Raw genomic sequence first — 27,008 nt, 5'->3', positions numbered from 1 at the left:
TTTGTTCTTATACATGCTAGGATAGAATATCTAATAAACTACGACCTTGCAATGCAAGAACAGCTTTGGTATGTTCAAACCCAGCTGGGTCTACTATATGTGAAGTCAGCTCCATATAAAGGAAACACAACCTTGAATGTTATTTTATCTTCGACGTTTACTATGATGAAGATTGTTGTCGTGCTGTTGGTAGCGTGCCTAGGGCCGTCCTTTGTCGACGCAGGTAAATGTCTCTTTACTGGTTAAAGCCGCATTGTTACCAGTTTACTTCCGGTACATTACGTAACAATCTCCGATGATTTTTAACGGAAAACGCCAAAAATATTTCAAAATATTGAAAGCAGTGTGTTTATTGGAAGTTTCTTTGAGAATGTAATTGATAATTCAGAGCGGATTGCCTGTTTAGTATCTCGGATTTTGATAGATTCTTTTGTCTTTTAACGGTTGAGGTTTCCGTCGGAACTCCGGAAGTAAACTGGTGGCAATGCGGCTTTAAACCTTTTTCAAGTAGTTTTACAAGAAGACTTTGTTTTATTACAAAAGGATAAAAATTATTCTATTAAGTTCTAATAATATTTCTATGGGGCAAAGGGAAAGAATAGAAGAGGATCTCGCTACTCGTTATATTATTTCATACGTACCTAAAATATCTAGGTAATTAAATACTTTCTAACATGACTGCTGTTCACGCAGCTTGCGGGCGCAAGCCACCAGGGGCACGTGTCATCAATGGTCAGAACGCGCAGCCGCACTCGTGGCCGTGGCAAATCTCACTGAGGCCTTACGGGCGATACCACTCGTGTGGAGGAACTCTCATCAGCGACCGATGGGTGGTGACGGCTTCTCATTGCGTCCACAAGAATCCGAGACCCAGTTATACTGTTGTTGTAGGTATGTGATGGCGATGGCGATGGCGATGGCGATGGCGATGGTGATTATTATGCAGGTGGTAGTGGTGGAATGATAGTTAGTGAAGATGAGGTGATGGCAGTGGTGCTCTACTGATCTGCTTTCAAATTTTCAAATTTGGGCCCAAAAGACCCTTTTAAGAGATTTTCTTCTGTATTTTAGATCATGTCTGATACATTTACTGTATTTTTGGTGCTAGAAGGAAAGGCCCTTGGCCCTGGATGTTGTTGCCGGTGATGGAGTTATCGTTGGTACGATCGAAGATGTTGACGTCGGTGAAGAAGAATAAGAGGAATATCCTTTCATGGTTATGATTATTGTGATTGGAACATTTATTGATTGTCAGTTTTCTTGACAACCCCTTTCCATAAGGTGCGCATGAGAGGAATGGAAAGACCGCTGTCCAGGAGAGCATCCCTGTCAGTCACGTGATCGAGCATCCAGAGTATGACGACAGAAAGATAAAAAACGACATCGCCCTGCTAGAGCTCTCGAGGCCCGTGAAGTTTGACCGAGAGGGCAAAGTGGGAACTGCATGCTTGACCAACCAGCAACCGACGCCAGGAAAACGATGCTACATCACAGGTAAAACGATAAATACACATCAAAGAAAATTTGTTTTAAAAGTTGTACTTCGTTTTTGTAACCGGTTATTGCCTTATAAGGAGATTAAATACCATATTTGGAAGTTTGATTCAAATATAACATTGCTTTCTTTTGAATCTACAGCAGCTTTTACCAAGAATTAAAGAATACGAACAATTGGAAAGAATATGCGCGATTAAAAATGATTCCCTTTCCTACCACAAACAAAAATGGGACAAAATAAATAAATTATAAGCAAGAAGGCTAAAAAACCATCTTTGGCGAATCTTTATTGCAATCGCAGGAACAGGTACCATTTGAATATTTAAAATTTATCCTTTTTTTTCTTCTTTTCTGTTTTTAGTTGTTCTTGCGTCCCTCTGCTTTTCCTTTTGCTCACACTAGGCATGATGGGTTGGGCGGGGTGGGTAGGGGTAGGCTGGGGAGGGATGGTGAGGAATGGGGAAGGGTGGGATGGCGAAAAAGGGAGGGGCTTGTGAGGGGGAAAAATACCAAAATAATAGTGAACAATATATTTATTTAATTTAATACATTTCTGTAATCATGTAAAAAAAAACATTAGTCTTGAAAAATACTCACCTCACTTGAGAATCAATAATATTATTAATAAAAAAACATTGCTTTCTTGGCTGCTTATGGAGTCCATGTTGAGAACTTTCACGCAAACGTGCAGAGAATCTTGTTTTGTTGTCTTTCGTAGCAGCCATTTTGACTAGATCCCAGGAGCCCTTGTTTTCTACTACCACAGCGATACACGTGCTCGCTCGCTCAGCAGCTCATTCCACCATCAGGGCCGTAGCAGGGGGTGGGGCACTGGGGCACGTGCCCCCCAATATTTAAAAAAATATATATAAGTAAATGACCAGTAGGGGCGTGGCTGTGCCCCCAAATAATTTCTTTTAAGAAAATAAAATGTATTAAATTAAAATGTATTTGTATTGTGCCCCCCCCTTCCCAATATTTAGAAAATAGAAAAATAGACGTAGGAAATCTTTTCCTTGTGTGACTGATATATACTTGTTATTTTATATCGGGGTGAAGGGTGTGGTCAATATTAATGACTCCCTAGCCTACCTGTAGGCGTTGGATGCTTTTTCGGCAAGAAAAACCCTCGAACCCCGAAGTCGTAGCTTGTGGCCGCCATCTTGGATTTGAGTGGCAAAAAAATAAAAGGGGCGGGGGGGGGGAGGGTTGGGAGGACGTTTTTTTGGCCTTGTCCTCGCCACCCTCCCCCAATGCCTCTCACAACGCATCCAACGCCTACAGGAAGGCTATTATGACTCCCTAGTATTATAAGGCACAATTAGTGTATTATGCACAGTTTCGAGCCCAGTATATGCAATGAATAGCAGTATATTAAAATTGTGTTTTTATTTTTCAAAACTTTATAATGAAATAATTATTTTTTTTTTTAAATATAATCTGGCCATGTATATTTTTGTGCGCTAATGCTAGACCGGTTTTATAAACTCATAGTACAGGTACAATTTTTTTTTAGTTTAGCAAAGAAAAAAAAATATTTTCATCCACCAAGAGGTAAAAAAATATTAAAAAAAAATTTCCCCTTCGTACACCTCACCCCCCATCACTTTACTAATATGGTCAGTCCCTAAATACGTATTGATATGAAAGCAATTGGGTAAATTGGGTAAGTGCAACACAAAGGCAGCTGAGAGAACCCACATGGTAACTGGAACAAAGCAACGTGGTTTTATTAATGCAGAGTTGCTCACTGGAAACACATTGACAAAGAGTTGATGCTTGAATCAACCCTATTATTATTTCTCTGAATCTTTCTGTTGCTATGAATCCAGGTTGGGGGTCGACTATTGGGACAGGAAACAGTCCCCGAATTCTCCAGCAGGCCATGCTTCCCATCGCTTCACACAACGATTGCAAGAATAAATACTATGGTGTCTCGTCAACCGCACATCTCTGCGCGGGGGAGGCAAGATCTGGAGCGTCAGGGGGGTGCAACGGTGACAGTGGGGGTCCCCTGGTTTGCGAAGATAACGGCAGGTAACATTTCGTTAAGGAATGTCCATCAGCCATTTTTTGTTATTGTTTACATTTGATAAATATCGGCATTCACAAGTGGGGTACTAGATCATCCTCCATAAGAAATGTTTAGAATTTTCTTGTCAGAAAATTAAAGAAAACACTTCTGTGCCGAAATCAGAATTGAATATGAGCTTTAAGGGAAATATATATATATATATAGTAAAAATCTGATCCTGGAAACGACACCTTCCATACCCTTCCATACCCGGGCGCCGATTTCCAGGGGCCTTTAGTCGGAGGGTGGAAAGTGCTAAGAGGCTCTGAAAAAGCTCCATCTTACAGAGGAAACGGATATGATTGCCTGATTGATATCTTCCGTGGCCTCAATAATGGGCAATAATGAGAATAATACCAAATGTGTGAACGCATTTCTTCAGGTGGTATCTCCACGGAGCCGTGAGTTACGGCAAACTTCACTGTCCGACTACTTATTATACCGTATTCGCACGTGTCGCCAGCTACACCGACTGGATAAAGCAAGTCACAGGTAATCAATGCTTCCTTATACTTTATACTTTGTTTGGATAACAAAGAGGCGGCTGACAAAGGACCATAAAACACTGTTCTATTTTTTTAAATAAAATGTTTTTTACGACGATATTTACTTGATTTCTATTAAAACTTAGGTACCTTATGTGACGCATTGGTTCTTTCATGATTATTTTTGTTGTAGGAGTGGGTATTGATGGCAGCTCTTCTGGTGGCGGCGGAGTTAACCCACCCCCTCCCCCTCCCCCACCGACCAATGCGCCTCCCACCGGAGGTAAGTACAAATGCCCCTCTCCGCTTCCCCGCCGACCTATTAACTTTCTACCGGAGGTACCTACAAATGCCCCCTCCCCCTCCCTCTCCCCTTCCCTACCGACCTATTAACCTTCTACCGGAGGTACCTACAAATGCCCCCTCCCCCTCCCCCTCCCTCTCCCCTTCCCTACCGACCTATTAACCTTCTACCGGAGGTACCTACAAATGCCCCCTCCCTCTCCCCTTCCCTACCGACTTATTAACCTTCTACCGGAGGTACCTACAAATGCCCCCTCCCCCTCCCTCTCCCCTTCCCTACCGACCTATTAACCTTCTACCGGAGGTACCTACAAATGCCCCCTCCCCTTCCCTACCGACCTATTAACTTTCTACCGGAGGTACCTACAAATGCCCCCTCCCCCTCCCCTTCCCTACCGACCTATTAACCTTCTACAGGAGGTACCTACAAATGCCCCCTCCCCCTCCCTCTCCCCTTCCCTACCGACCTATTAACCTTCTACCGGAGGTACCTACAAATGCCCCCTCCCCCTCCCTTTCCCCTTCCCTACCGACCTATTAACCTTCTACCGGAGGTACCTACAAATGCCCCTTCCCCTCTCCCCCCTCCCCACCTACCTACCTCCTAACGCAAGTAAGTACATTAGGAGCGGGTTCAGAATCTTGGTTGGATCAGCCAAGTTTAGGACTTTATTGTTAGACGTGACTTTAATCAAACGGGCGGTGGATATCTACCCTATCCCCTCCATATCGCCCCTGCTCTAACGCTGTGTATGTGTTCATTACAGACTGCACAAACAAGGCATCTAATTGCCACGAGATCACCAGTTACTGCGGAGTCCCAAAGATCAGGAACTACTGGTGCAGAAAGATGTGCAAGAAATGTAAGTTACTGGAGGTGTGGTTGATGTGGGTTGAGGTATGGCTTGGGGTGAATTAAAAAATCGATGGAAAGGAGTAGTTACGATAAACCTAGCATCCTCCACAGGCATCCCAGCCGGCCGATTTTGACATCATGGGCTTCCTGTGTGGGGGAACTGGGGCAGATGGCGGCGGTGAAGAAGGGATAAATATCCATTTCTTTTCTATTCTTGCTCCTCTCCTACCTTCTCTACATTTTTTATAACAAGTCACAGGAGGCCCTCGTTAAAAAAAACGTGTTTCCTTTCTTCGACTTTTTTTCCGGATTGAGGTATCTACGGGGAACAAAGAGTGTTGACGTCATGTACTGCCCTATAAGTTTTTGTGTGAGATGAAATGAGCTGTCTTTGATTTTGTGAATCCCTTTCTCATTATTTCAGGTTAAGCTTCTGGCTACATCACAACAAGATTAACAGAGAAAATCCCAAAAAATAAAATGTACTCCTTGATTTGCCCAATAAAGTTAAAGCTCTGAATGTGAAAACCGCCCTTTTTTTAGTACTTTAACCCCTCAACCAACCTGTACCGGCCTTGAGAAGTTCCCACAAACCAAAAAAAAACATGAATGCAAAATAAACACAGCTAGATCAAGAAACTTAGGGATAAGCAGGGGGGGGGGGGGGGGCTAGCTTGCAGTGCTGGTACCCAATTTTCCTTCATTAGAGCGGACCTTCCAGTCCAGTAGGGTGGTTCTTCCGAACCCCCCGAACTCCCCCCCCTCCCCTGGCTACGGGCCTGATCAGTCTAAGGGGAAAAAGGTATTGAAGATATGCATCAAACAAAGGTGGTAGTAACTAATTGACCCTAACAAACGCTCAAATACTACACAAGGAAAAGGGATCAGCACTAATACAGAAAATACAAAAATAAGTCTATAGTATTTCTCCCAAAAAAATTATGATAAAAAAATTCATATCATACATACCCAGTCAGAATAACAGTGTAAACAATTTTGTAATCTATCTGATTCCAGAGAAGACAGAATTTCGGAGAGCTGTAGGGATTCATTAGAAAATTATTTTCTTGTACGGGTAAAAGCCAAACAAGAAAAAACCTCCATGATTCCACCTTTGCTGGCAAACATCCATAAGCACATCACTAAGTGTGCCCCAATGTCCCAGGGACGCTTCCAGTATAATAATAGCTGTATTTGTGATGATTCAACCAACTGCCATCGTAAGTGATCACGTTAATTTGTTGTAGCAAACTCAACAGCTTGTAAATAACCAGAGGCAATTGGTCAAGAAAGTGTGAAGAAAATGTGAGAAATAAAAAGAGCTTTGACATTCAGAGCTTTTTAAACTAATTATTGTCAAGATATAAAAAACGGCGTCGAGATTTTGTCCACGCATATCTAATCCAAAGTTGAATGGATTGCGGCCCAGTCCATCACGTTCTGTTCGGGATTCCTGTGGCAGACCGTGAGGCATAGAGAGGGTCTCGAGTGACATCACATCATCAACCACAGGACACCCAAGAACGACACGAACTAGGTTAGGATGGTGGGCTGTTGTATGTCATAGTTTACTTCCGTCCGCTGCACTTCCGGTGGGCAGCGGTTATTATTTTTACGCATGCGCCCTTGCGCTGGTGAGACCAGCTCGTGTGTTGCCGCCATGATTAGTACATGTTGTCTATGCCTCGTTAAGTCAATAACGCCCTCAATCAGAAGCTACTACATTGTGCAAAGAGAGCTGATAGCAGTACCATAATTGTAATGCCATTCCTATTAATAGCAAGTACAGTCTCTTACTCAATCGTTTCATGAAGAAAACCCCTCGATTGTAGATTGTAAGTTATTTGGTCTTTAGTAACAAACGATGATACGATTCTAGAATATAAATCGATACGTGAACGTATGAGTGGCAAATACATGCAATCGGCTAATAATATAACTTGATAAACTTACGCGGTAGTCCCTACAAAGACAATATACAATCTACAATCGAGGAGTTTTCTTCAGATATAGTCTGAGAATGTGTGGCATTTTAAATAGCATTTGCTATCACGAAGCAATGAGAATAAAATCATTGTGTTCATTGTGTCTCAACATGATTTATATGAATTATACGCCATTGAACGGAGTTGTTCAAGCCACGAGGGATACACAGTCCCCAAGTAAGAAGTGAAATCTTTTAAGATTAAAAGTGTTAAAACACTTTGATGATCTCGAGTTGACTGGACATGAGGTCATCTAAACACCCGACCAGTATGTCGGATATGACACGTCAGTGAATATGGCACGTTTATCAAAACCATCGATGCAAATGTCCTCTCCAAACACAGATTCTTCAAATACACCTGAGCAGCTTTTGTACATGTGAACTGGGAAGTGTACTTTACACCTGAGCAGCTGAGCAGTGAACTTAGGGAGGGAATCTGCTATAGAGTGTGCGAGCCTTAAGTCTCCTTTATACTGCTAAGGGTAGTAGTGCAAGTAGTGAGAAATGGTTTCGCTATTTCTGTGGCTCCTTGTTGCGCTGGTTGGAACCCTTGATTGTTATGCAAAAGGTAAGTCATCATGCACAAACCCCGGATTTCCAAATACAAAATTCTTTTGCTTTGAATCTACCCTGGCGCTCGATTTTGTAACACCCACTTGGAGTTTTACTATTTATTTCATTGTATTTTAAGTGTGAATTGAATATAAAGTCATAAGAGCTTGCTTTTTGTATGTTGTTATTTTCGTTTTATCTCTATATCCTCTCGTCCTATTAGTATTTCTCATATTCTGGCATGCCATGTTTCATCAGCGAATCAATCTATATTTTTCTAACATTCGTTCGAAACCATTCTTATCTCGCTATGGTTACTTTTTTGTACTAGGGCCAATATGTGGAAAGCGTCCCCCAGGGGCCCGTATCGTGAATGGTCAGGAGGCAGTGTCTCACTCGTGGCCCTGGATTGCGTCCCTGCGGAAGGGACGTTCTAATTACCATACGTGCGGTGCGACATTGATACGACCTGGATGGGCGATAACCGCTGCCCACTGTGTAATGAGGCCTGACAAATACACAGTTATTGTTGGTGAGTAAAGTAGATGTCAGCTAGATAAAAGCAAGCGGCTTTGATTTGTTGGGGTTTCAAGGGTGCACAGAGGTATGTTGCATTCCAAAAGATGTAAACTAAGGCAATTCCAAAAGTCCACCTTAAATCAAGCACCTGAGCACCTATGGCATATATGAGTAGAAAGAGAGCATTTTATATTCCACAGGGAGCCATTCTCGCGATGCAAGTGAGCCTAGCGCACAGAACATTAAAGTAAGGCGAGTGTACAGGCATCGCGGATTTTCCATGGCAAACTACGTGGACGACATAGCACTCCTTGAGCTAGAGAGATCAGCAGTCATCAACGACAAGGTATCGACGGCGTGTCTTCCGAGCGGCGAACCTAAAGTCGGGGCGATATGCTACATCGCAGGTATTAGTGCGACGCGCGGTACCGTGACCACATAGCACAGAAGCTTATATTTACCACGCTGGTTGGCTAGTAACGTTTATGCCAATCAGATAGCACGTTTCTCGAACAAATGTTGGCGTATTATACAAAACTGGTAGCAAGATAGCAAGTCCTTCTTTCGTCTGCTTAATATTGGTACTCGGGAGAATCGGACTACAAGTCTTTAAAATCGTTGCCTGACCTACGCAAGCGCGGGCTATTAGTTGTTCTATAACACGAACGATCGAGAAACGGCAAAGCCGGCTTTTTTCTAGCGAAGGAAGCGGAGATGGAAAAGCACGCAAAATCTAACGCGCGTGTAAACAAACGCGAAGGAGCAGATGTCGCTGTCCCTTTTTTCTCTTCTTCCTTAAATCCTGCGCTTTCTACGCGATATTTGTCGCACCCGAAAACACCTTATGTCACCGCTCTCTTATCCGTCTTCTCTTCTCGCTAATGAAGATAGATCTTACTCAAGTGCAATGTTATCATGTGTGTATTTGTCGCACCCGAAAACACCTTATGTCACCGCTCTCTTATCCGTCCTCTTTTCCCTCGCTAATGAAGATAGATCTTAATCAAGTGCAATGTTTTCATGTCTGTGCCAGGCTGGGGAAGACTTCAAAGCCTCGGGGATGTCGCATTGACCCTCCAGCAAGCCAAAGTCCCCATCGTCTCAAAGGAAGACTGCAAGAGGGCGTATGGAGCCATCATTCGCCCCTACTCACACATCTGTGTGGGCTTTAACACTGAGAACGCCGCTAGCTCCTGTCAGGGGGATAGTGGTGGACCTTTGGTATGCGAGGAGGAAGGACGATGGGTACTCCACGGCGCCACAAGTTTTGGAAAAAGTTGCTCACCAAAGCACTACAGCGTCTATACGCGTGTTAACAGCTATATGAAGTGGATTTTTGACCGTATAGGGGGTATGCCATTATCATCATCACATCACTACTACTATCATCATCATCGTTATCAGCACTTTCGCTATCATATTCAATATCATCATCACCATTATCACCATAACCGTCACTGCCATCATCATCACCACCACCATGTCCACCACCACCATAATCATCATCATCATCACCACAACAACCAACATGTCCACCACCACCACCATCATCATTATCAATACCACCGTTGCCGCCAGCAATTCCATCATTATTATAATTTTTCGGATTCTCCCGATCACCTTGTAAGCCCTTGCTTCCATATTTTCTGACAGAGGAAGTTCCAACAGTCAGACCCACCCCACCCCTGACGAGTACAGCAGCCGAACCAGTCGTCACACCAACCACAAAAGGCAAGACCACCACCACAGGGCACCCAACAAAGACTCCGACAACAACAAGCGGTCCAACCCATCCGCCAACAACCACAGCAAGACCAACTTCTACAGGTGTCAGATAATTTATTTCTAGGGGAGACGTTTTTATCGCAATAACGGTATCATGAGTATGCCACGGCTATAGCTGTAGGATAGTGAGAGTAGCGCATGCCTTAGTCATAATGACTATCGTATGTATAGCCCCTGCTCCACGAAAGGCTCAGTTGTCAGTAAAACTGCTACGGGGTGCGGAGCTCCGGAGTTCAGTCAAGCGTGTCTTGTTTGCTAACGAGGAGCGAAACCCAAACTCAACTTTTGAAGTGCTTTTCTTCTCGTTTGCTCGATTTATTTTCTCTTTGCTTTTCTTCTCGTTTGCTCGGTTTATTTTCTCTTGGCTACTAACAATTAATAACCCACCAAAAGAGCAGGAATGTGCAGTAAAAATGAGTTCAAATTATTAACGATAACACAACTAAAAAGTCTCACTACCGCGTGTTTTCATCTTGAAGTTTCAATTGTATCCAGCCGAAAGGGGACGGAGCTAAGCCCTTATATAGTGCGGATCCTTGTTTAAGATTCATGACTTTAGTGAGCTTTCAAATAACGCTCACGCCTTCTTTAGGAAAATACTTCTCCGCGGGGTTGAGTTACTCATTCAACAGGTTTTGGTAAGTCACGGGCTGTGACTAAGGGCTTAACATGGCTATACATAGGATAATCGATGTGATCGAAGCAAACTCCGCTTTTACTATTCTACAGCCCGTGGTACGGCGACATTAAGTTTTGAAAACTGCCGTTTTTCTTGCTCGCTCGGTCAATTTCTTATAAGGATATTGCATAACATATTGGGAAGTCCACTTCAATCATCTTTTTTCTCTTTTTTTTTTCGCCCTAGAACTGTGTACGTCGAGAATTTCCGCGTAAACTTGCACGGAATTCGTGTTTGATTGTGCAGGCCGCCATTTTGAAACAGGCCCAGGCTCTAGCGTTTTTAGAACATCACAGGCTGCCCGCGCGCTCGCCCTAGGCTCTTTTAGACCATTTAGAAAAACGACTGCCATTGATTGATTGACATGCTACCCTAATTGTACGTGTAGCATCTACTTTTCTTATGTTCATGACATGTTGATTCAGGCTGTGTTGATAAAGCCGACAATTGCAAGCACCTGGCGGATGAATGCGCAACATACTTCATCATCAAGAAGATGTGTCCCAAGACATGCAAAGTTTGTAAGTAGAGCACGACACGGGGAAGGACTAAATGAATAGCTTTACAGGCCCGTACCCAGGATTTTTCTTGGGGGGGGGGGGGGAAGACGAAATCTGATGTCGACCTAAATTTTCCGGGAGGGGGGTTCTCTGATGAAAATCAACACCCCCGTAAAAACAACAACACAATTTTTATGCCTTTTGTCGGATTTGGCTACATACCAGAATGATCTAGCTTATGCTTTATAGTTTTGTCTACAAATAGCACGTCTATTTGGGAACCGAAAATGGACCGTTGTGGGGGCGAACGCACCCCCCCCCCCCCCTGGGTTTGGAGCTGCTTAATTGCTTTGGAAAAGGATGGTATTAGACAATCCTTCAATAAGGAATGATCCGAGGGTCGTACATCATGCGCATCTCTTGTGTACGAGCCTGTTAGAATAACAAATATTGTATTTACATCTAAAACAACAGTAACTCTGCTTCTCTCTTCCATTGAGGCATTGTCCTTCGACAGCTTTTAAGGAGTTCATTAACTTTTAGTTATTATTATTTTTTCTACTTCTATAGCCTGCAATACAGGCGCTTACCCGGTATTTTTATTGCCGCCATCTTGGATTTTGAGCAAAAATGAATCCAAGATGGCGGCTACGAATCGCTCGAGGCCGGATACGCCAATATCTCAGAATTCCTCTTATAGACTTTAATAAAACTTCTTCTAAGTGTCGACCAAGGTCTGATGTAAAAAATTTTTCGCTATAAACACCGGATAAACGCCTGCATTGAAGGCTACTACTTCTATGACTTGCGCACTGCAGGAAGCACATCTACATCTTTTGCGTTATCGCACTGCACACAGCACGTATCCATGTTAGGGTAACCCTTTGTGACTAGTGTATGAATGTAGCGTAAATGTATAAATAGGGAGCTTGTTAAATAAATGCCAACATCTCTGATCTCTGTGATGCAAAGCCCCGTGCAGAAAGCGCCTACTGACACTGCTCAGTGGACCACGAAAAAGAAAATGTTGGCGAACTATGTCAAGCACCTCGAGCTTGGTATTCAGAGCGGCCAACTTCTCACCATAGAGTATCGCTTTGACATTTAAGGGGACTTATCCAATACTAATTATTTCTATATATTTCTTTCTTTTAGGTTAGCCTCCCAAGCAAAAGAAAGAAAAAATGATGAGCTATTGAAAAAAGAATATTACAAACGAACTTTATAACGCAATTTGTTTAGTCGATGAAATATTTGACAAGCATAATCTACTATTATTTTTTAATACATCGCGCAATATGTCTTCTAGATTCTTTTCTTTCTAGCTTGGCAACTCCTTGCCTAATAGGCCAATAAACTACTGTGTGAACACAAATTTGCACAAGTCCCTTTTCCTTCAGTAATAATCTAATTGTAATAATTCAGTAATAATCTAATATTACAATCTGTGATTGTAATATTCTCTACCAAAATCAGAGGGCGACTACCCATCTTGGACTTTTATTCATCTATTTTTTTGGAACAGTACAGAGAGGAATTTATGATAACATATGACCATTATAAAAAAAAGTGCAAACGATGCTAAGTTACCAAACATGAATATGGCAGAATTTGCAACCGCAGACACTAAGTGCGCTAGTGAATAACAATAGAATCCCAGATGGATGCCAAAGCAAATCTTCATCGCTAAATTTGCCCCGACTTCCGAAATTGCCGATTGAAATTCAGAATGATAATATTAGTCAATGTTTGTACGATTTTTAATCTGCCGATATTTGCGAATTTGTTCCGGGTTGGCATAATCTTTTGGCTTAAAAGGACGGTCTACAAACCCTCCTGCGCAGAGCTTTCTATGTCCGCTAGAAGAAAAAGATCGGACGTACAAAGCTCTGTGTAGCCTCCCTCGGCAGGCGTTTTTAGGCAGGCGTCGCTCGGAGGGGAAGCGAGCGAGCGTCGCCTGCCTAAGCTCTGTGCAGAACTGGCTAGCCCCAGTCCCATGCCGCACGGACAAATGAAATACGAATGGTAATCAGTCTTTTTTATCATATCCAGTTTTTTTTTACTAAATAGTGCAGCTTTGTCAATATAGATGACAGCGTTACGTTTTGCATGACATTGTTTACACTTTTCTAAGCAAAATCTCTCAATTACTAATTTCATATAGGTGCAGATTTATCATATGCTATTTTCGTTTTTCACTTTCATTTGACTGACAGAAATAACAAAGTGCCCAATTGAATACGAAGTTTACTTAAAACTTGGCTTTATTCGTGGTTTGTTTACCAGACAAAACAGGCAAGTTTCCAAACTCTTTTGTGTGTGTGTGTGAAAAAGGAATTGAACAACACGTAAGTTAAGTGATCTTAACACATCTTTTCTATTTCAGAAAGCCTGAATGTCGTCTGCAGGAATCCATTTATTCATTGTTTTATTGGTTGTGCATGGCGTTGCGCCTTTTCATTGCGGCTCTTGCTCATGTTTCCAAGATGAAGAAGAAAGATATGGCGCGAGGTGCTCCATAAAAAACCAACAGTTGGATTTTAATCCCCCACAAGGAATACAAATACTGTAAGTACACAACAATACGTGTGAACCGTACCCGGTTGAGGCAACCAATACAAAATGCGTTTGTGTTGAGTTGCTCCTGTATCACATTTTTTTGTGATTTCATCTCAATCTCTTTTTTTCAGGCTAAGGTTTTATTGGTGCGATTAGCTTGGAACGAATAGGTGATTGTAATGATACAATACAATATTTTATTTGGCACCTTTTTATAAATTTACATTTTTAATATTTGTGTAAGTTTGGTAGTTTGTAATAGGTTCTTATTTTATATTCTCTTATTCCCTCGGCGATTATTGTATTGTCTAAGCAACAGCCACATTTTGTGATTCGATTTCTTGTGATTTGTGATACATCAAACTTGCTACACAATATTGTGGATAACGTCTTTTTTTAAACTGGATGAATCTCATCATTTATTCTGATCTAACTCTGGTGGTAGTAGAGCAAATACATAAATCAGGCGAGTTTATCTTTTCTTTCTGAAAGTAGCCCTCAAAATCATCCTTGACTACGTTAAAATCTGCCTTTAATATTTTAGGCCAAACTCAGATGTTTTCTTTCATATATAATTTGTATCTTTTGTTCTACTACATGCTCTATTACATTAGTAATCACTAATTTTTCAGTTGGGAATTAAACCAATACAGCACGAATATTTGTGGCGTGCCTTAGTTAATGTGTCACCCGCATAGGTTTGTTTTGTTATCTAAAAAAAAAAAAGATACGTTTGATTGGCTTTAGAAGTAGTCCACAGCAATTGTTGACAGCGTTCAGCCTGGGACACCTGTTTTGATCTTGCTAGGGAAAACACGCAATCTTGCCAATAATCCAGTGAATGAAACAGAATAATCCAATAAATGAAAAAGAAGATGAGAACTGTACCATCGATGATTTGGAAAGTGGCTTAGCGTCTAAATGAAGGGGCGAGAACTCAAGGTGTTAGAACAGATACGACTGATTAAAAACAGACGATGCCCTAAATTAGTTGTTTCTTGCTGTTTCTTTTTAAAGGTAATTGGAATTATTACCATGGAAAGGGGAGATTGCATGGCTACCTGCAGCAATATTTAGGCTCAAAAAAGTAGCATAATTGAAGATTATGATTAAAGGTGAAATAGGATATGCAAATCTATCCCCAAAATGGCGAGAGCAACTTTGATAACATAATTTATTTGTTTATTTTGAATCTGGGACGAAAAAGTGAGAAACTGGATGCAATGCCAGATTCTGCAGAAATATGTAGAAGTAGATGGAAGACAGACAAACACCGTCTTGATATGGCAACGTTACGAAGATTGTGAAGGCATCTCCGCGGCTTCTGTTTTGCTTATTTTGGAGCAAAAATGGACCCCGGCGTGCCTTCCAGACCCGTTTCTATCTATACGACGTTTACCCAACAAAATAAAAGCTAATTGCTTAGCAATACCCGAGTATTTGTGTAAATAGCAATTGCCAAACACAGCTGGTTTTCTCAACAGTTTCTACCTATCAGTTTTTACCTATCAGAGGCATGCCTTAGTTGTCGCACGCATAGGTTTGTTTTGTTATCTAAAAAGACAAAAAAAAGTACGTTTGATTTGCTTTAGAAGTAGCCCACAGCAATTGTTGACAGCGTTCAGCCTGGGACACCTGTTTTGATCTTGCTAGGGAAAACACGCAATCTTGCCAATAATCCAGTAAATGAAACAGAATAATCCAATAAATGGAAAAGAAGATGAGAACTGTACCATCGATGATTTGGAAAGTGGCTTAGCGTCTAATTGAAGGGGCGAGAACTCAAGGTGTTAGAACATATACGACTGATCGTCATTAAAAACAGACGATGTCCTGACTTAGTTGTTTTTTGCTGTTTCTTTTTAAAGGTAATTGGAATTATGAATAAAGGTGAAATAGGATATGCAAATATATCCCCCAAAATATGATGAGAGCAACTTAAATAACATAATTCATTTCTTTATTTTGAGTCTGGAACGAAAAAGTGAGAAACTGGATGTAATGCCAGATTCTGCAGAAATATGTAGAAGTAGATGGAAGACAGACAAACACCGTCTTGATATGACAACGTTACGAATTTGATGAAGGCAACTCCTCGACTTCTGTCTTGCTTATTTTGGATCAAAAATGGATCCGGGAGCTACCCTCGTTCCAGAGGCTCCAAGTTTCACTAAAGCCGCGAAGCGGCGACAACAAGAAGGCGAGACTCTGGAACCAGAGGGTAGATCCCGGCGTGCCTTCCAGACCCGTTCCTATCTATACGTGTATCCAGCAAAATATAAGCTAATTGCTGAGCAATACCCGAGTACTTGTGTAAATAGCAATTGCCAAACACAGCTGGTTTCCTAACAGTTTCTGGAAGTCAGAAAATTGAAACTTCCGTGTCACGCAGCTAAACTATCAAGGGTATCAAGGGTATTGCTTAATGCAATTAAACAGTAACTTCCCGAGGCGTAGCAGATAGAGGAACAATTGCGAGTAATCGTATAAATAGCAATTGCCAATCACAGCTGGTTTCCTTCAGGTCGTCAGAAAATTGAAACCTCAAGGTTCAATCAGGATATTTATATAAGCATCTTTTAAACTTTCGTTTTGATGTTACTCCGGCACGAGCGGCCAGGGGCTGGCGGCTGGAGTTCTGATTGATCTTTTGTTACTGTCCATTACTGATTCGAAGAACCGAGCTAATAAATTGCTTGAATTCTATTATTTATTTCAGTGACTTGTCAAATAATAGTTTGACCAAAGTCCCAAGCTGGTTATTCAAGATGAACTTCTCTCGACACATAAATTCTATGTAAGTTTTTTTTATAAAGAACCAAATGGTTTCTTTTTAACTAGAAGACAGAACAAAAAAGCATTAAAAACAATAAGTGATCTTTTTACAGGGAAATAAAAAAACAGAAGGCTAAAGTTGCATGGTGTACTTCTTACTGAAAAGAATAACTATCTAAACTATGCCCTCTTTTCAGAAAAGCGTACAACATACATAATTCAACTCTGTGTTGACTATGTTCTTTGACAGCCAATGGTTTAGCTTATTACACATAATTTTCGCGTCACTTTAATTATCAAAAAAATCGCGTAAATAAAATGATCTGGTTTTTACGAAAATAAAGTGTCGCGAAATATCGCCATCTCAAAATCGCGACATTTTGACGTCGCGAAAATTAAGTGTAATAGGTAAAAGGTGGTTTGTGGGGAAGGGGGGGGGGGGTGTAGTCAAGACATAAATTGGTCATAGCTTAAAAAGCATTTTCTTAGCCGTTTCAACTCACCAACCATTAGTATTTTTAGAGCGAAATTATGTTTTTAAAAAGCCGCATTGTCACTAGTTTACTTCCGGCCGATTACCTAACAATATCCGATGATTTTTAACGGAAAACGCGAAAAATATTTCAAAATATTGAAAGCAGTGTGTCTATTGGAAGTTTCTTTGAGGATGTGATTGATAATTTAGAGCGGATGGCCTGTTAAATATTTCGGATTCTGATAGATTCTTTTGTCTTTTAACGGTCGAGGTTTCAGTCGGACCTCCGAAAGTAAACTGGTGACAATACGGCTTTAAGAGATATGTATTTGTTGTGTAGACGTAGTCTATTGAAACCCTAGAGCACTTGACAAGTCTAGCGATATTGATATAAAATATTCCCCTTTGCAGGACTCTGGCCCATAACCAAATTAGCACGATAGAAGATGGCGACTTTAAAGGTCTAGACAACTTATACATTTTGTAAGTATACTGGCATCTAACCTTTTAACAAAGGGTCTCTCCAGCTAATAAGTGACTGGACTGACTGGACACGAGAAAGGTTTGGGCTCCTTGTGTACGAAAAAGCGAGGGAATACCCATTCCTTGAAGTCAAAAGTACCCAAAACAAAGGAAGCCCAAAAAGAAGCCCCCAAATTCTGAACTGACTGGACACGAGAAAGGTTTGGTCTTCTTGTCTACGAAAAATGCGAGGATATACCCATCCCTCGACGTCAAAAGTACCTAAACAAAGGAAGCCCATAAGAAGCCCCAAATTCTATTTTAATGACCACTGAGTTGCCTATGAGGGAGGCAAATTGGATTTTCAAACTGGACCTGAAATCAAATCCGGGGGGGGGGGGGGGGTGGGGGGGAGTCCAAGGGGTCCAGACCCCAATCTTCTTATATGCAGAGATGTGAAATGGGTTAGTACCAACTGGACAGATCGACTTAACTGGTTAAATAGTAAAGGTAATTGAGGTCTGACTTTTATGTGTATTTACATAAAAGGTTTTGATCTAGTTGGGTCTAACCACCTATTCACTGGAGCTCACTGAGCTCCTGAGGAATGTCTTAGAATGTGTGACAATTCTTTGCCATTTTCAAGCAATTCCGTCAGTGGCGGATTACTACCCCACCCTGCATTTTCTTTTTTTCTGGACACGCCTCATGCAACTTATCACACATTCTATTGTCCATTTTCAGGGATCTGTCATTCAACTCATTGACTCAATGGAACCGTCACAACAACAGCGAACTCGGAAATTTACAGGTCATTTACGTCACAGGGAACGAGAACTGGACACCTGGTCAGTGGATTCTTCAGATGCGCATGCTCTCCTACATCATCGGTGTGACCTGGCCTGGATGCAAACATTGTCCGCTGATTCGCACGAGCCATATAAGAGAGAGTGATGACAATGAAACCAGACAGTTGTGCCAATTCAATACCGACGATTACAAATTTTCCAATGAAATTGAGTACGGACTTGGTCTATTCTTCATAAAGAATGACTTCTCTCCTCAGTGCCTGTGTTACGACGAAACTTGTTATGTGACTGATTACGTAAACCCATACGACATCGCTTTGAATACTCTTCCGAGAAAACTATTCTATGTAGAGTACATTCTCGGAATTGTTGCTATAGCTCTAAATTTGACCGTCGCCATAACGATTTGTGTCAAAAAAGCGTTGCACACCCCTTCATTCATTCTAATATCTAATTTAGCCCTGTGCGACCTGGTATTCGGCATTTACACCATACTTATCGCGAGGTATACAGTCTACGAGCTCATCATAAACAGCAACCATTATCCAGGCACAGATACTTTTATTAATAAATACTGCAACTCTATGGGCATACTTTTCACTGCAGCACAGATGACTGCAGTTCCAACATCCTTTGTAGCAACACTGGAACGCTTCTGTTCAATAATATGGTGCATGAACCCAGATAGACGAATCCGGAAGAAAGTCGCTATCAGATTGTCCGTTCTGTTTTGGGTGATAAGCCTTACCTTCGCTCTGATACCTCTTCTCAAGATCGAGAGCCTAATTTACCACGGGGAATACACTTGCATGCTTCCATTTGGTGACCTCTCAAAGCTCTCACTCATTACCCAAACAGTTGCGATTTTTCTAGCGCTGGTATACATGATCAGTATATTTCTTTACGTGCCTATCTACAAAACAGTTCAGAGCGCAAACGCTACCGCTGGAATCAAGAGAAAGGGGACCTTGGCTAAAAATATTGCTATAATGATCACTACAAACTTTTTATTCTTCGTCATTCCTTTGGCTGCAAGCATAGTGTTTGCGTATCATTACACCGACCTAATGAGAGTACTAGGAATAGATAACTTCTATAAGCTACGCGTCCATTTTATCATATTTTCATGGTTACCTGTGGTCTTATTGAGTATGAATTCGTGTCTTAACCCCTTTCTGTGTGCGTTTAGACATCCAAAATTCCGCGCACAGCTGTACAGCCTTCTCACTAGTATTTGGCTTGGAGGACGTGATAGGAGAGGGAGAAATACAGAGACAACGAGTCATTCTTCTATGGGGCTTTCAAACTGGACTGGTGTAGAGCTGGCAGGTAGCGAATCCAACAAACACGTCAAGCTAACACGGCTGACATTTACGAATATTGCTATGGACGGCACTTGATACGTACTCGATGACTGATGGGTCACCTTAGATAACTATAGAGAGTCTGTCAGCCCTCTCTAAGAAAGACTAGCCGCCTATCTATGAATGCAAATCTGAAGCCAATAACAATTGTAAAAGGTCATGTTACTCGCCAAGAAGATATGCTCTCTTTTAGCCTTGATAATACTATAAATAAATGCTAATAAATAGCATTCCATACAAACATGGTTTTGTGCTACAAAAAATATAACACTATAAGATATAATATACTTTAGGACTATTAAGCTAAAGTTATAAATTATTTAAATATATATGTATGATATATGGAATGATAAAAATTATAAAACTATAAATGGATAATACCTTTTGATATTTTTTTTTACGGTTTTCGGTTTTCGGCGTTTTTCTGTGAGGTTTTCGCCCCACCTTATGTCCTCCTCTTAGCTGTACACACGATGAGCCCCTTTTCCCTAATATAGTCTCTTTCCCGGTTTACTCCAAGTCAGTTCTCAATTGATTTCAAAATGGCGGACGTAGTTGAATCAATAGTGACGTCATTACAAAGGTTGCCGGGTAACTTAAAGAGGCCTGGGGATAAGGTATCACAAATATTGCTTTTGTCACGGAGGTACCTCAATTATTTTGTTGACACAAGTTTCCCGACAATACCTTTTGCCTATGCTGTCTGGTTTCGGGAAACATGTTTATTTATCGTAGATTTTTCCTATCCATCGTAGATATTGTCTATCCTCTCACTAAATATGCTATATGCCTTTCAATGGATTTTTTACAGATTGTGCAAATTACGTGTAGGAAAATGTGAAGTAACAGAGTAGATAAGAACAGTATGTGGTCGCATTGATCAAATACGTAGTGACCATATGTAGTTGGTTCAATGTGAACACTTGTAAATGCTCACACCTATTTCAAATAAGGTCGCGCTCGGGGAATTTATAGCCTGCATTACTTATACATGGGTATCAAACGATTTAACCAATAACAAATCCAGGTTTTAAAGATGTGGCATTCTTGTTTATGAGCAGGTTAAAATTACGATGGCTTTCAGAAACCAGGATTTATCCGCTTATACATATTACCCATGAGCCACTACGTGGTACGGCACATGGATTCTCGAGAGCAACTTTGTTTGATAGGTGTATGAATAGCCTGAAAGCCTATTTGCCGTTTTTTTTTTCCCCTCAGACAAAAGATATTATAAAAATAGAAAAAAGTGTGTTACAGTTAAACTCGTACTCAAAAGAAGATCTATAATTTGCCCTATGAAACTTGCATTTCCGGACCTTGAGATAAAATTGGCAAAACATATATTTTCGAAATAGAGGTGCAATTTCACAATTGTCTGCATTGTGTAGTGTGTGCGTCTTATTTCGTCAATAGTTTTAGCAACAATCTCCAAGGAATCCTTATAGATACCTGCGGTGTTTTTGAAAATAATGAAAAGAAGGAAGTTAAAGATTTATAACTTCAATGTCATGCGGTCCAAATTGTTTCAAAATCCTTCAGAACATTTTCAGGGCACTGCAGATTACCCAACGATCAACCCGTCCAAGCTTTGTTACTCTTGCTTCCTTAATGAACAGTTATGTCTCAAAAAACGACGAAAAGAGTTCGCTTTAGTACAAAACAAGAGATCTTTTACTTGCCGTCAAGATGGGACTGGTTAAGCGCGCCATACAAGCTCAAAGCGAAAAACGAAATCTCAAGAAATGACAAAGAAATTAACCCGAAAGGTTGTTTGAAACCTGCTAAGAAACTCCCTCTGCACAGACAAAGACTGGTGAATGAGTTGTACAAGGATTCGCCTGCGTTTAAATCCATGCCTTCTTCAAGAGTGAGAGTCACTCCTTGTTCTATGTACCGACAAAGTACTTTTTCCGGATGGAGAGAAACGGGCGGAAGTATATTAGGAAATGCGTATGGTGGGAATCGACGTGGTTATTTGCCAAAAATACCTATGTCAAACTGTCCAAAAGCAACGCTATATCTCGCCATCTAAATGGAATGCGTACTTTGGAATGATAAGAAGAAATGAATATTCTGAAGAAAGAATATTTGGAGAAAATTTGAAGGTCAAAAGGAGCGCATTACGCAATCCTGTATGAACCAAAGGGGTCACAGCTAAAAACCGTTACGAATTCTGGGTGAACTAGGTGAACGCAGTCGCCTACATGGCGAGCTTAAAAAGGATGTTACTAAAACGGGGAACGGGGAACAGGGATTTATACCTGGTTCATTCCTAAACAGTAAGCCACACACTTGAAAGTATGCTCTGTTCAGTACATGCTTGACCCATTTCTGTTAATATATTTTTTGCCTTCTTGAAGTAAGTATAAGTATATACATTTTTCTAATATTTTTTTATTTTGCACTTTTTTTTATAAAATAAATGGTTTAATGCATTGACCAACAGAAAATTATTAAGGATTTGTAACGCAGCGTTTTTGTATTGTTTCTATTGACTTATTTATTGCGTTTTTGTTTTCAAGTGTTTCCGAGTCTGCTTTCGTATTGTCTTGTGCCGGAATGTGGGCTGTTAGAATTATCAGAACCGACATCTTTTTTATTTCATATTATATTATATTTTATTATATTTTGTTATCATGCATAAATGCTTCAGCGGAATAGAAAGAAAACGTTTTGGTGTTGCTTTTTTGACAGCACAGAAAGACGCCATCTTGGATTCGTCGATAACCGCTGATCACTCGTTCCATGTTCCCCGCTCCCTGTTCCCCGCTCCCCGTTCCCCGTTTTAGTAACATCCGCTTAAAGAAGCGAAAACGTCCAAAATTCAGAGATATTTGGTGGTAAATTGACAGTTTGGAAGGCGGTAGAAACTTGTACAATAGTATTGTATTTTATACCCTGGGTACCAGAGGCTCCGAGCTTCGCGGCGACAACGAGCCTCTGGTACACAGGGTATGTATTTTGAAATAAATATGAAATTCTGATATGGTTTTGTGTAGGTATGATTACTTTTTTTACTTAATTTTTGTAAGATACACCCGTTTATCTATTTATGAACGATATAGATGTAGAGTAAAATTTATTTTAAATTTCAACAAATTTCTAGCGGTGTGGATGATTGTAAAAGGTAAAAAAAATAATTTAAAAATCGAATAAGAAATGCACAGATCATTGTGTTCTATTCTACACAAAAAGAAACCTCAGAAGCCCTAAAATATACCGTTTTTAAGAGAAAAGCCTATTTTCTTTTTCTTTGATACCCCCTAAAAATACATGACGACCGATTTTGACCCCTAAAAAATACGACGAGCATCCCTATCAGGTTGACAGAACCCCCTCCCCGGGTCTACGAATTTGGCAAGCCATTCTTGCACTAGAAGGGCTAACGGTCAAAACGGCAGCGCAACTACTCTTTTAAACCTTTTGATGATTTATACCTTGTCTATAGCACGCCAACGCAGACCGTCAAGTCTATCTACTCGCCCCATGACAGGTTCTCCAATAGGGTTCTGGATTTCGGATCCTAGTGTGTGGATTCCGGATTCCATGTGGGTTTTTTCTCGTGGATTCCGGATTCCAGCAGCATGGATTCCGGATTCCATATCTCATTTTTATGGATTCCGGATTCCATATCTCATTTTTTCATGGATTCCGGATCCCATATCTCATTTTTTCATGGATTCCGGATTACCTGTCATGGGGCGAATCTACAGCTTGTCTGTAGTTCTGTAGTCTTTCTAATTATTCCATTCTTGCGCAAATTGAATAGGGCTCACAACTTTACGGACAGAAACTTGCAGCATATAGGAATCGTTCGGAAATCGTTCCGGGTTTCTCGGAGGCGCGAGGTTTATCAAATTGGACATACTATTTGATTGGATACACTTTTAATAAATTTGAAAAAAAAAAAACCTGCAAATACATATCAACACTTTCGCGCCAAGTAGTGTACCTCGATGATACTAGTAGTTGGATAAGAAGGAATTATATTGAAACACAGTTTAATATCCATGAACCGAAATGTTTTTTTTAATAAAAACTAGGAGGAACCTTTTAAGGTTGCTTAAAAGCAATGACGACGGCAATGTGAACGACGACGAGAGAATACAGTGGAATAGGATTGAAAATTCATTAGCAGCACGTAAATATGAGTTCTGTATAATTCAATTCAGCCGTTCAAACATAACGTACAAATTCCATGTTTCACAATCTTTTTGAGGATATGGACGGTTGCCCTGTAAACTCCTAACTACGTTAGCTTTGTCTTTAGTTTATTTTATCTGCTCCTGGCACTAAATGTCATGCTTATTCGATTGCAAATAATTTGGAATTGAACGCCAAGAGTGAAGACTTGTTTTTTTTTTCGTTATCATTGTCCTAGGAGTTGTCATTTTATCTGCTCCTGACACTAAATGTCATACTTATTCCATTGCAAATAATTTGGAATTGAAGGCCAAGAGTGAAGACTTGTTTTTTTTTTCGTTATCATTGTCGTAAGAGTTGTTGTCGTTACTCAGTGTCCCTTAGTCAGTCTCACTTTACATAGTTTTTATAACAAATATTGTGATAAATATTATTTACATCTTAAACTATAGTGAATAAGCCTTCCCACTGCAGTAAAACAAATGCTCCTTAAACACCATGAAAAAAAGTGGGGAGGAAGATTTTGACAAAGGACACTTCATGAACCCTCCCTTTGTCAACCCCCAGGATTTAGTATTTTAGTAGGACTAATAAAAAAATGAATGGCCCCCCTTTGAGGGCCCTTTTTTGGAGCTCCTCCCAAATATCTTCCCTACCTCAAACTTAGCGTCTTTAATTAGCACTCCCTAATGAGTATTTTTTGCAAGACTGAGGTTTCAAACACAGTGTTAATTTATGATCCACATTGAATCTTTGCAAGGTAAGTCAATGTGAATAGTTGTACTGTAATGAAAAACTTTAATAACTTTTATAAATTCACTAGTTGAAGAAATAATAAAAAATTGTTGTAAATCGTTTGCAAGGCAGTGTATTCAGGTGCATGTCCAAAGGGGAGGTCCGGAGGTCAACCATGCACATGTGAAAAGATGATTATGCCCCGGGTTGACCCCTTTGTTAGTAGTAGGAAGATGGTTAATTTGCATTTGGATAGAAAACGTTTCTAGATGGATCTAGTGACCTATTACCAGAGCAAAGGATGCCAATTTGAACTTATTGATCGATGACTACTCTGCAATTCTCTCACAACCCATGGTATTGTACATCTAACCTCCTATTTCTAATTCATCTGGGTTCATCATAGGGCGGCGGGGGATCATCTGGTGGTAATGAGGTGTAAGGGGGCGGGGGCGGACCAGTGTAGGAATTTTCTTGAGAGGTAGGATGAGTAACAGCATTTCCTGAAAGTAACAAAACAAAAAAAATATGGGTACAAACATAAATAAGAATTTAACCAAATGCAATCTATAATCCTGTTATGTCAAAACAATGAAATGAAGGGCAAAGACACAGGAAGAAACCAAAGAAGAGTTGCATAATATCAGAAGTAACATCATGGACAACTGTGTTTGACTATTGATTCAGCTGTACAGTAAGTGGGACCGATGAGTCCTAGCAACGGCTGTAAATAGAGCCTATGTTTGCTTCTGCAAGAGGGTTCTCTTTTTGGGGAGGGTAGGCACCCTATTGAAATCACCCCTGTTCATGGTTATTAGCGAATATGTGCACTGCTGTATGTAACTTTGGGGCTTAAAGGCTCAAGAGAATCAGCTGTGAGTGATTGCCAGCTTTGCCATGCCGTTCTCTATCATCTGGAAAGAAGGTAATATTGATGCCTAAAAGATATATTTAACTACATAACAGTCTAAACTATTTGTTTGATAAAGAGATTAAATCAAAAGAATAATTTCTTAATGTTAAGTTCTGACTTGCTACCATTCACACCAAGGCAGGTGTTTGACAAGAGGGCTATTCTGTGTCATGTGACAAGATGAGTTTGACTCCGGTTGACCCCTTTGTTGGTAAGACGTTTAATTTTATGTGTGTTTTTTGATAGAAAAAGTTCCTAGATGGATCTAGTGACCTATTACCAGAGCTAAAGACTCCGCTTTGACCTTAATTGATCTGTGCTCAGTGAATTGCTATTCTAGACCACACCCTACATTTCTCTCTAGACACGCCCCTGAAAGGAGTGTACAGTATGTGATTTTAACCATGTTGAGCAGTGAATGTAATGTAAGAGTAACCCTTACCACTTGCTGAGTGTCTGTCTTGGGATAAAGAAGCCATTGGTGGTGATGCAGGTGGGTTATCTGGTTCTGGTGGTTCGGGAGCCCCTGGGTCGCCCGGGGCTGGGAGATAGGTGGTCATTCGAGCGCCTGTAACAGTATTGTGTTCCCATAGTGATGATGATGATGGGGAATCTGGTTTGGACTTGTGGGGTCTTGATGATACTGGTGTGGTTGCTGGTAGTTCTGTTGGGAATGGCATCTGATCTGTGATCAAAATTAATGTCAGAATTACAGTGTATAAAAAAACTAGTTAAAGCTTAAGCCCCCCATCTTTGAAACACAAAAATCCCTCAAATAATAAGCCCCCCACCAAATGTAGCCCTGGGGGTTATTTCAGAGGGCTGTATAAAAGCGATTTACATCCTTTGAACAAGTAATGGCTGTTTTATTTTGACATCATTTGTTCTAAAGTCGGCCTAGTTCAGACCTTCAACAAAAGGCCATGAACACAGTAAAATTGAGTGCCATAGAAAATTGTCAATATTTCATACAGATGCAAAAATCCCTCCAATAATAAGCCCCCCCCCCTCTCTCAATATAATCCCCCCAAAAAGAGCCTTTGAAATCGGAATTTTACGTAACTTATGTATGTTATACTTACCCAACAATTCTCTTTTCTCATTAAACCTTTCAACTATTTTTCTCAAGAGAAACAGCTGAGTCTTGTTCTGCCTGAGAAATTCACAAAACTCCATAAAAGCATCCGGTCCTTTGCTTTCCAAAATATCAAGGAATTTTTCAGCTTGCTTTCGCCTTGTCCTTTCTGCTCCAATATCCTCACAATCATCTTTATCCAACACTCGTTTGGCACGCAGATATGCAAAGAACTTATCAGGGTACAAGTTCTTTACTAAGTCATCTCGAAGTTCCTGCAAAACCTCGATTTTTAGCTCCCAATACAAGTTGTCTTGCAGCACGGAAGTGGCCATGTTCCTGTCTCTCATCGTAGATATCCCCTCGTAGTAACTTCCGCTCAAACGCGGTGCATGCTGGTTTTTTACAGCTGTTTCGCAAGGCATGCCGGTTGTTTTTGACAAGCATGCATAGCGATA

At 40.7% G+C, this 27,008-nt stretch overlaps 4 protein-coding genes across 4 annotated transcripts; 3 read left to right on the top strand and 1 right to left on the bottom strand.

The window, feature by feature from the left end:
- Positions 1-80: 80 nt before the first annotated feature.
- On the top strand, positions 81-5,743 carry LOC5506156 (chymotrypsin B). The gene is made up of 8 exons (XM_048731606.1): positions 81-223; positions 694-891; positions 1,282-1,494; positions 3,330-3,534; positions 3,954-4,063; positions 4,250-4,339; positions 5,127-5,222; positions 5,640-5,743. Exons 1-8 carry the CDS (start codon positions 163-165, stop codon positions 5,642-5,644), a joined length of 978 nt encoding a protein of 325 aa, XP_048587563.1. The 5' UTR covers positions 81-162; the 3' UTR covers positions 5,645-5,743.
- A 1,118-nt stretch (positions 5,744-6,861) lies between these two features.
- On the top strand, positions 6,862-12,612 carry LOC125570080 (chymotrypsinogen B-like). Its single transcript, XM_048730898.1, has 8 exons — positions 6,862-6,973; positions 7,546-7,770; positions 8,086-8,286; positions 8,474-8,680; positions 9,307-9,624; positions 9,927-10,100; positions 11,163-11,258; positions 12,393-12,612. Exons 2-8 carry the CDS (start codon positions 7,707-7,709, stop codon positions 12,395-12,397), a joined length of 1,065 nt encoding a protein of 354 aa, XP_048586855.1. The 5' UTR covers positions 6,862-6,973; positions 7,546-7,706; the 3' UTR covers positions 12,398-12,612.
- Positions 12,613-12,741: 129 nt separating this feature from the next.
- LOC116613979 (thyrotropin receptor) lies at positions 12,742-19,922 on the top strand. Its single transcript, XM_048730897.1, has 4 exons — positions 12,742-13,805; positions 16,516-16,593; positions 17,458-17,529; positions 18,253-19,922. Exons 1-4 carry the CDS (start codon positions 13,633-13,635, stop codon positions 19,715-19,717), a joined length of 1,788 nt encoding a protein of 595 aa, XP_048586854.1. The 5' UTR covers positions 12,742-13,632; the 3' UTR covers positions 19,718-19,922.
- A 3,632-nt stretch (positions 19,923-23,554) lies between these two features.
- Positions 23,555-26,990, bottom strand: LOC5504492 (serine/threonine-protein kinase WNK4). Its single transcript, XM_001625350.2, has 3 exons — positions 26,558-26,990; positions 25,918-26,160; positions 23,555-25,065 (listed from the first exon to the last, which is right to left on the bottom strand). Exons 1-3 carry the CDS (start codon positions 26,973-26,975, stop codon positions 24,950-24,952), a joined length of 777 nt encoding a protein of 258 aa, XP_001625400.1. The 5' UTR covers positions 26,976-26,990; the 3' UTR covers positions 23,555-24,949.
- Between the last annotated feature and the right edge of the window lie 18 nt (positions 26,991-27,008).

This window comes from Nematostella vectensis, chromosome 8 (genome assembly GCF_932526225.1).
Source record: "Nematostella vectensis chromosome 8, jaNemVect1.1, whole genome shotgun sequence".
NCBI lineage: Eukaryota > Metazoa > Cnidaria > Anthozoa > Actiniaria > Edwardsiidae > Nematostella > Nematostella vectensis.
The sequence above is the reverse complement of the archived record's forward strand: the minus strand, read 5'-3'. Positions and strand labels throughout refer to the sequence as shown.

What these genes read in the sequence shown, in the direction of transcription:
- LOC116613979 (XM_048730897.1), top strand. Translation starts at nt 13,633, where the DNA reads ATGTCGTCTGCAGGAATCCATTTATTCATTGTTTTATTGGTTGTGCAT. An exon ending in CCACAAGGAATACAAATACT is followed by an intron (nt 13,806 to 16,515) that starts GTAAGTACACAA and finishes TATTTATTTCAG; the next exon opens with TGACTTGTCAAATAATAGTT. An exon ending in TCTCGACACATAAATTCTAT is followed by an intron (nt 16,594 to 17,457) that starts GTAAGTTTTTTT and finishes TCCCCTTTGCAG; the next exon opens with GACTCTGGCCCATAACCAAA.
- LOC125570080 (XM_048730898.1), top strand. Translation starts at nt 7,707, where the DNA reads ATGGTTTCGCTATTTCTGTGGCTCCTTGTTGCGCTGGTTGGAACCCTT. An exon ending in CCTTGATTGTTATGCAAAAG is followed by an intron (nt 7,771 to 8,085) that starts GTAAGTCATCAT and finishes TTTTTGTACTAG; the next exon opens with GGCCAATATGTGGAAAGCGT. An exon ending in CAAATACACAGTTATTGTTG is followed by an intron (nt 8,287 to 8,473) that starts GTGAGTAAAGTA and finishes TATATTCCACAG; the next exon opens with GGAGCCATTCTCGCGATGCA.
- LOC5504492 (XM_001625350.2), bottom strand. Translation starts at nt 26,975, where the DNA reads ATGCCTTGCGAAACAGCTGTAAAAAACCAGCATGCACCGCGTTTGAGC. An exon ending in TGAGAAAAGAGAATTGTTGG is followed by an intron (nt 26,161 to 26,557) that starts GTAAGTATAACA and finishes TTTTGATCACAG; the next exon opens with ATCAGATGCCATTCCCAACA. An exon ending in AGACAGACACTCAGCAAGTG is followed by an intron (nt 25,066 to 25,917) that starts GTAAGGGTTACT and finishes TGTTACTTTCAG; the next exon opens with GAAATGCTGTTACTCATCCT.
- LOC5506156 (XM_048731606.1), top strand. Translation starts at nt 163, where the DNA reads ATGATGAAGATTGTTGTCGTGCTGTTGGTAGCGTGCCTAGGGCCGTCC. An exon ending in CAGTTATACTGTTGTTGTAG is followed by an intron (nt 892 to 1,281) that starts GTATGTGATGGC and finishes CCTTTCCATAAG; the next exon opens with GTGCGCATGAGAGGAATGGA. An exon ending in CAATGCGCCTCCCACCGGAG is followed by an intron (nt 4,340 to 5,126) that starts GTAAGTACAAAT and finishes TGTTCATTACAG; the next exon opens with ACTGCACAAACAAGGCATCT.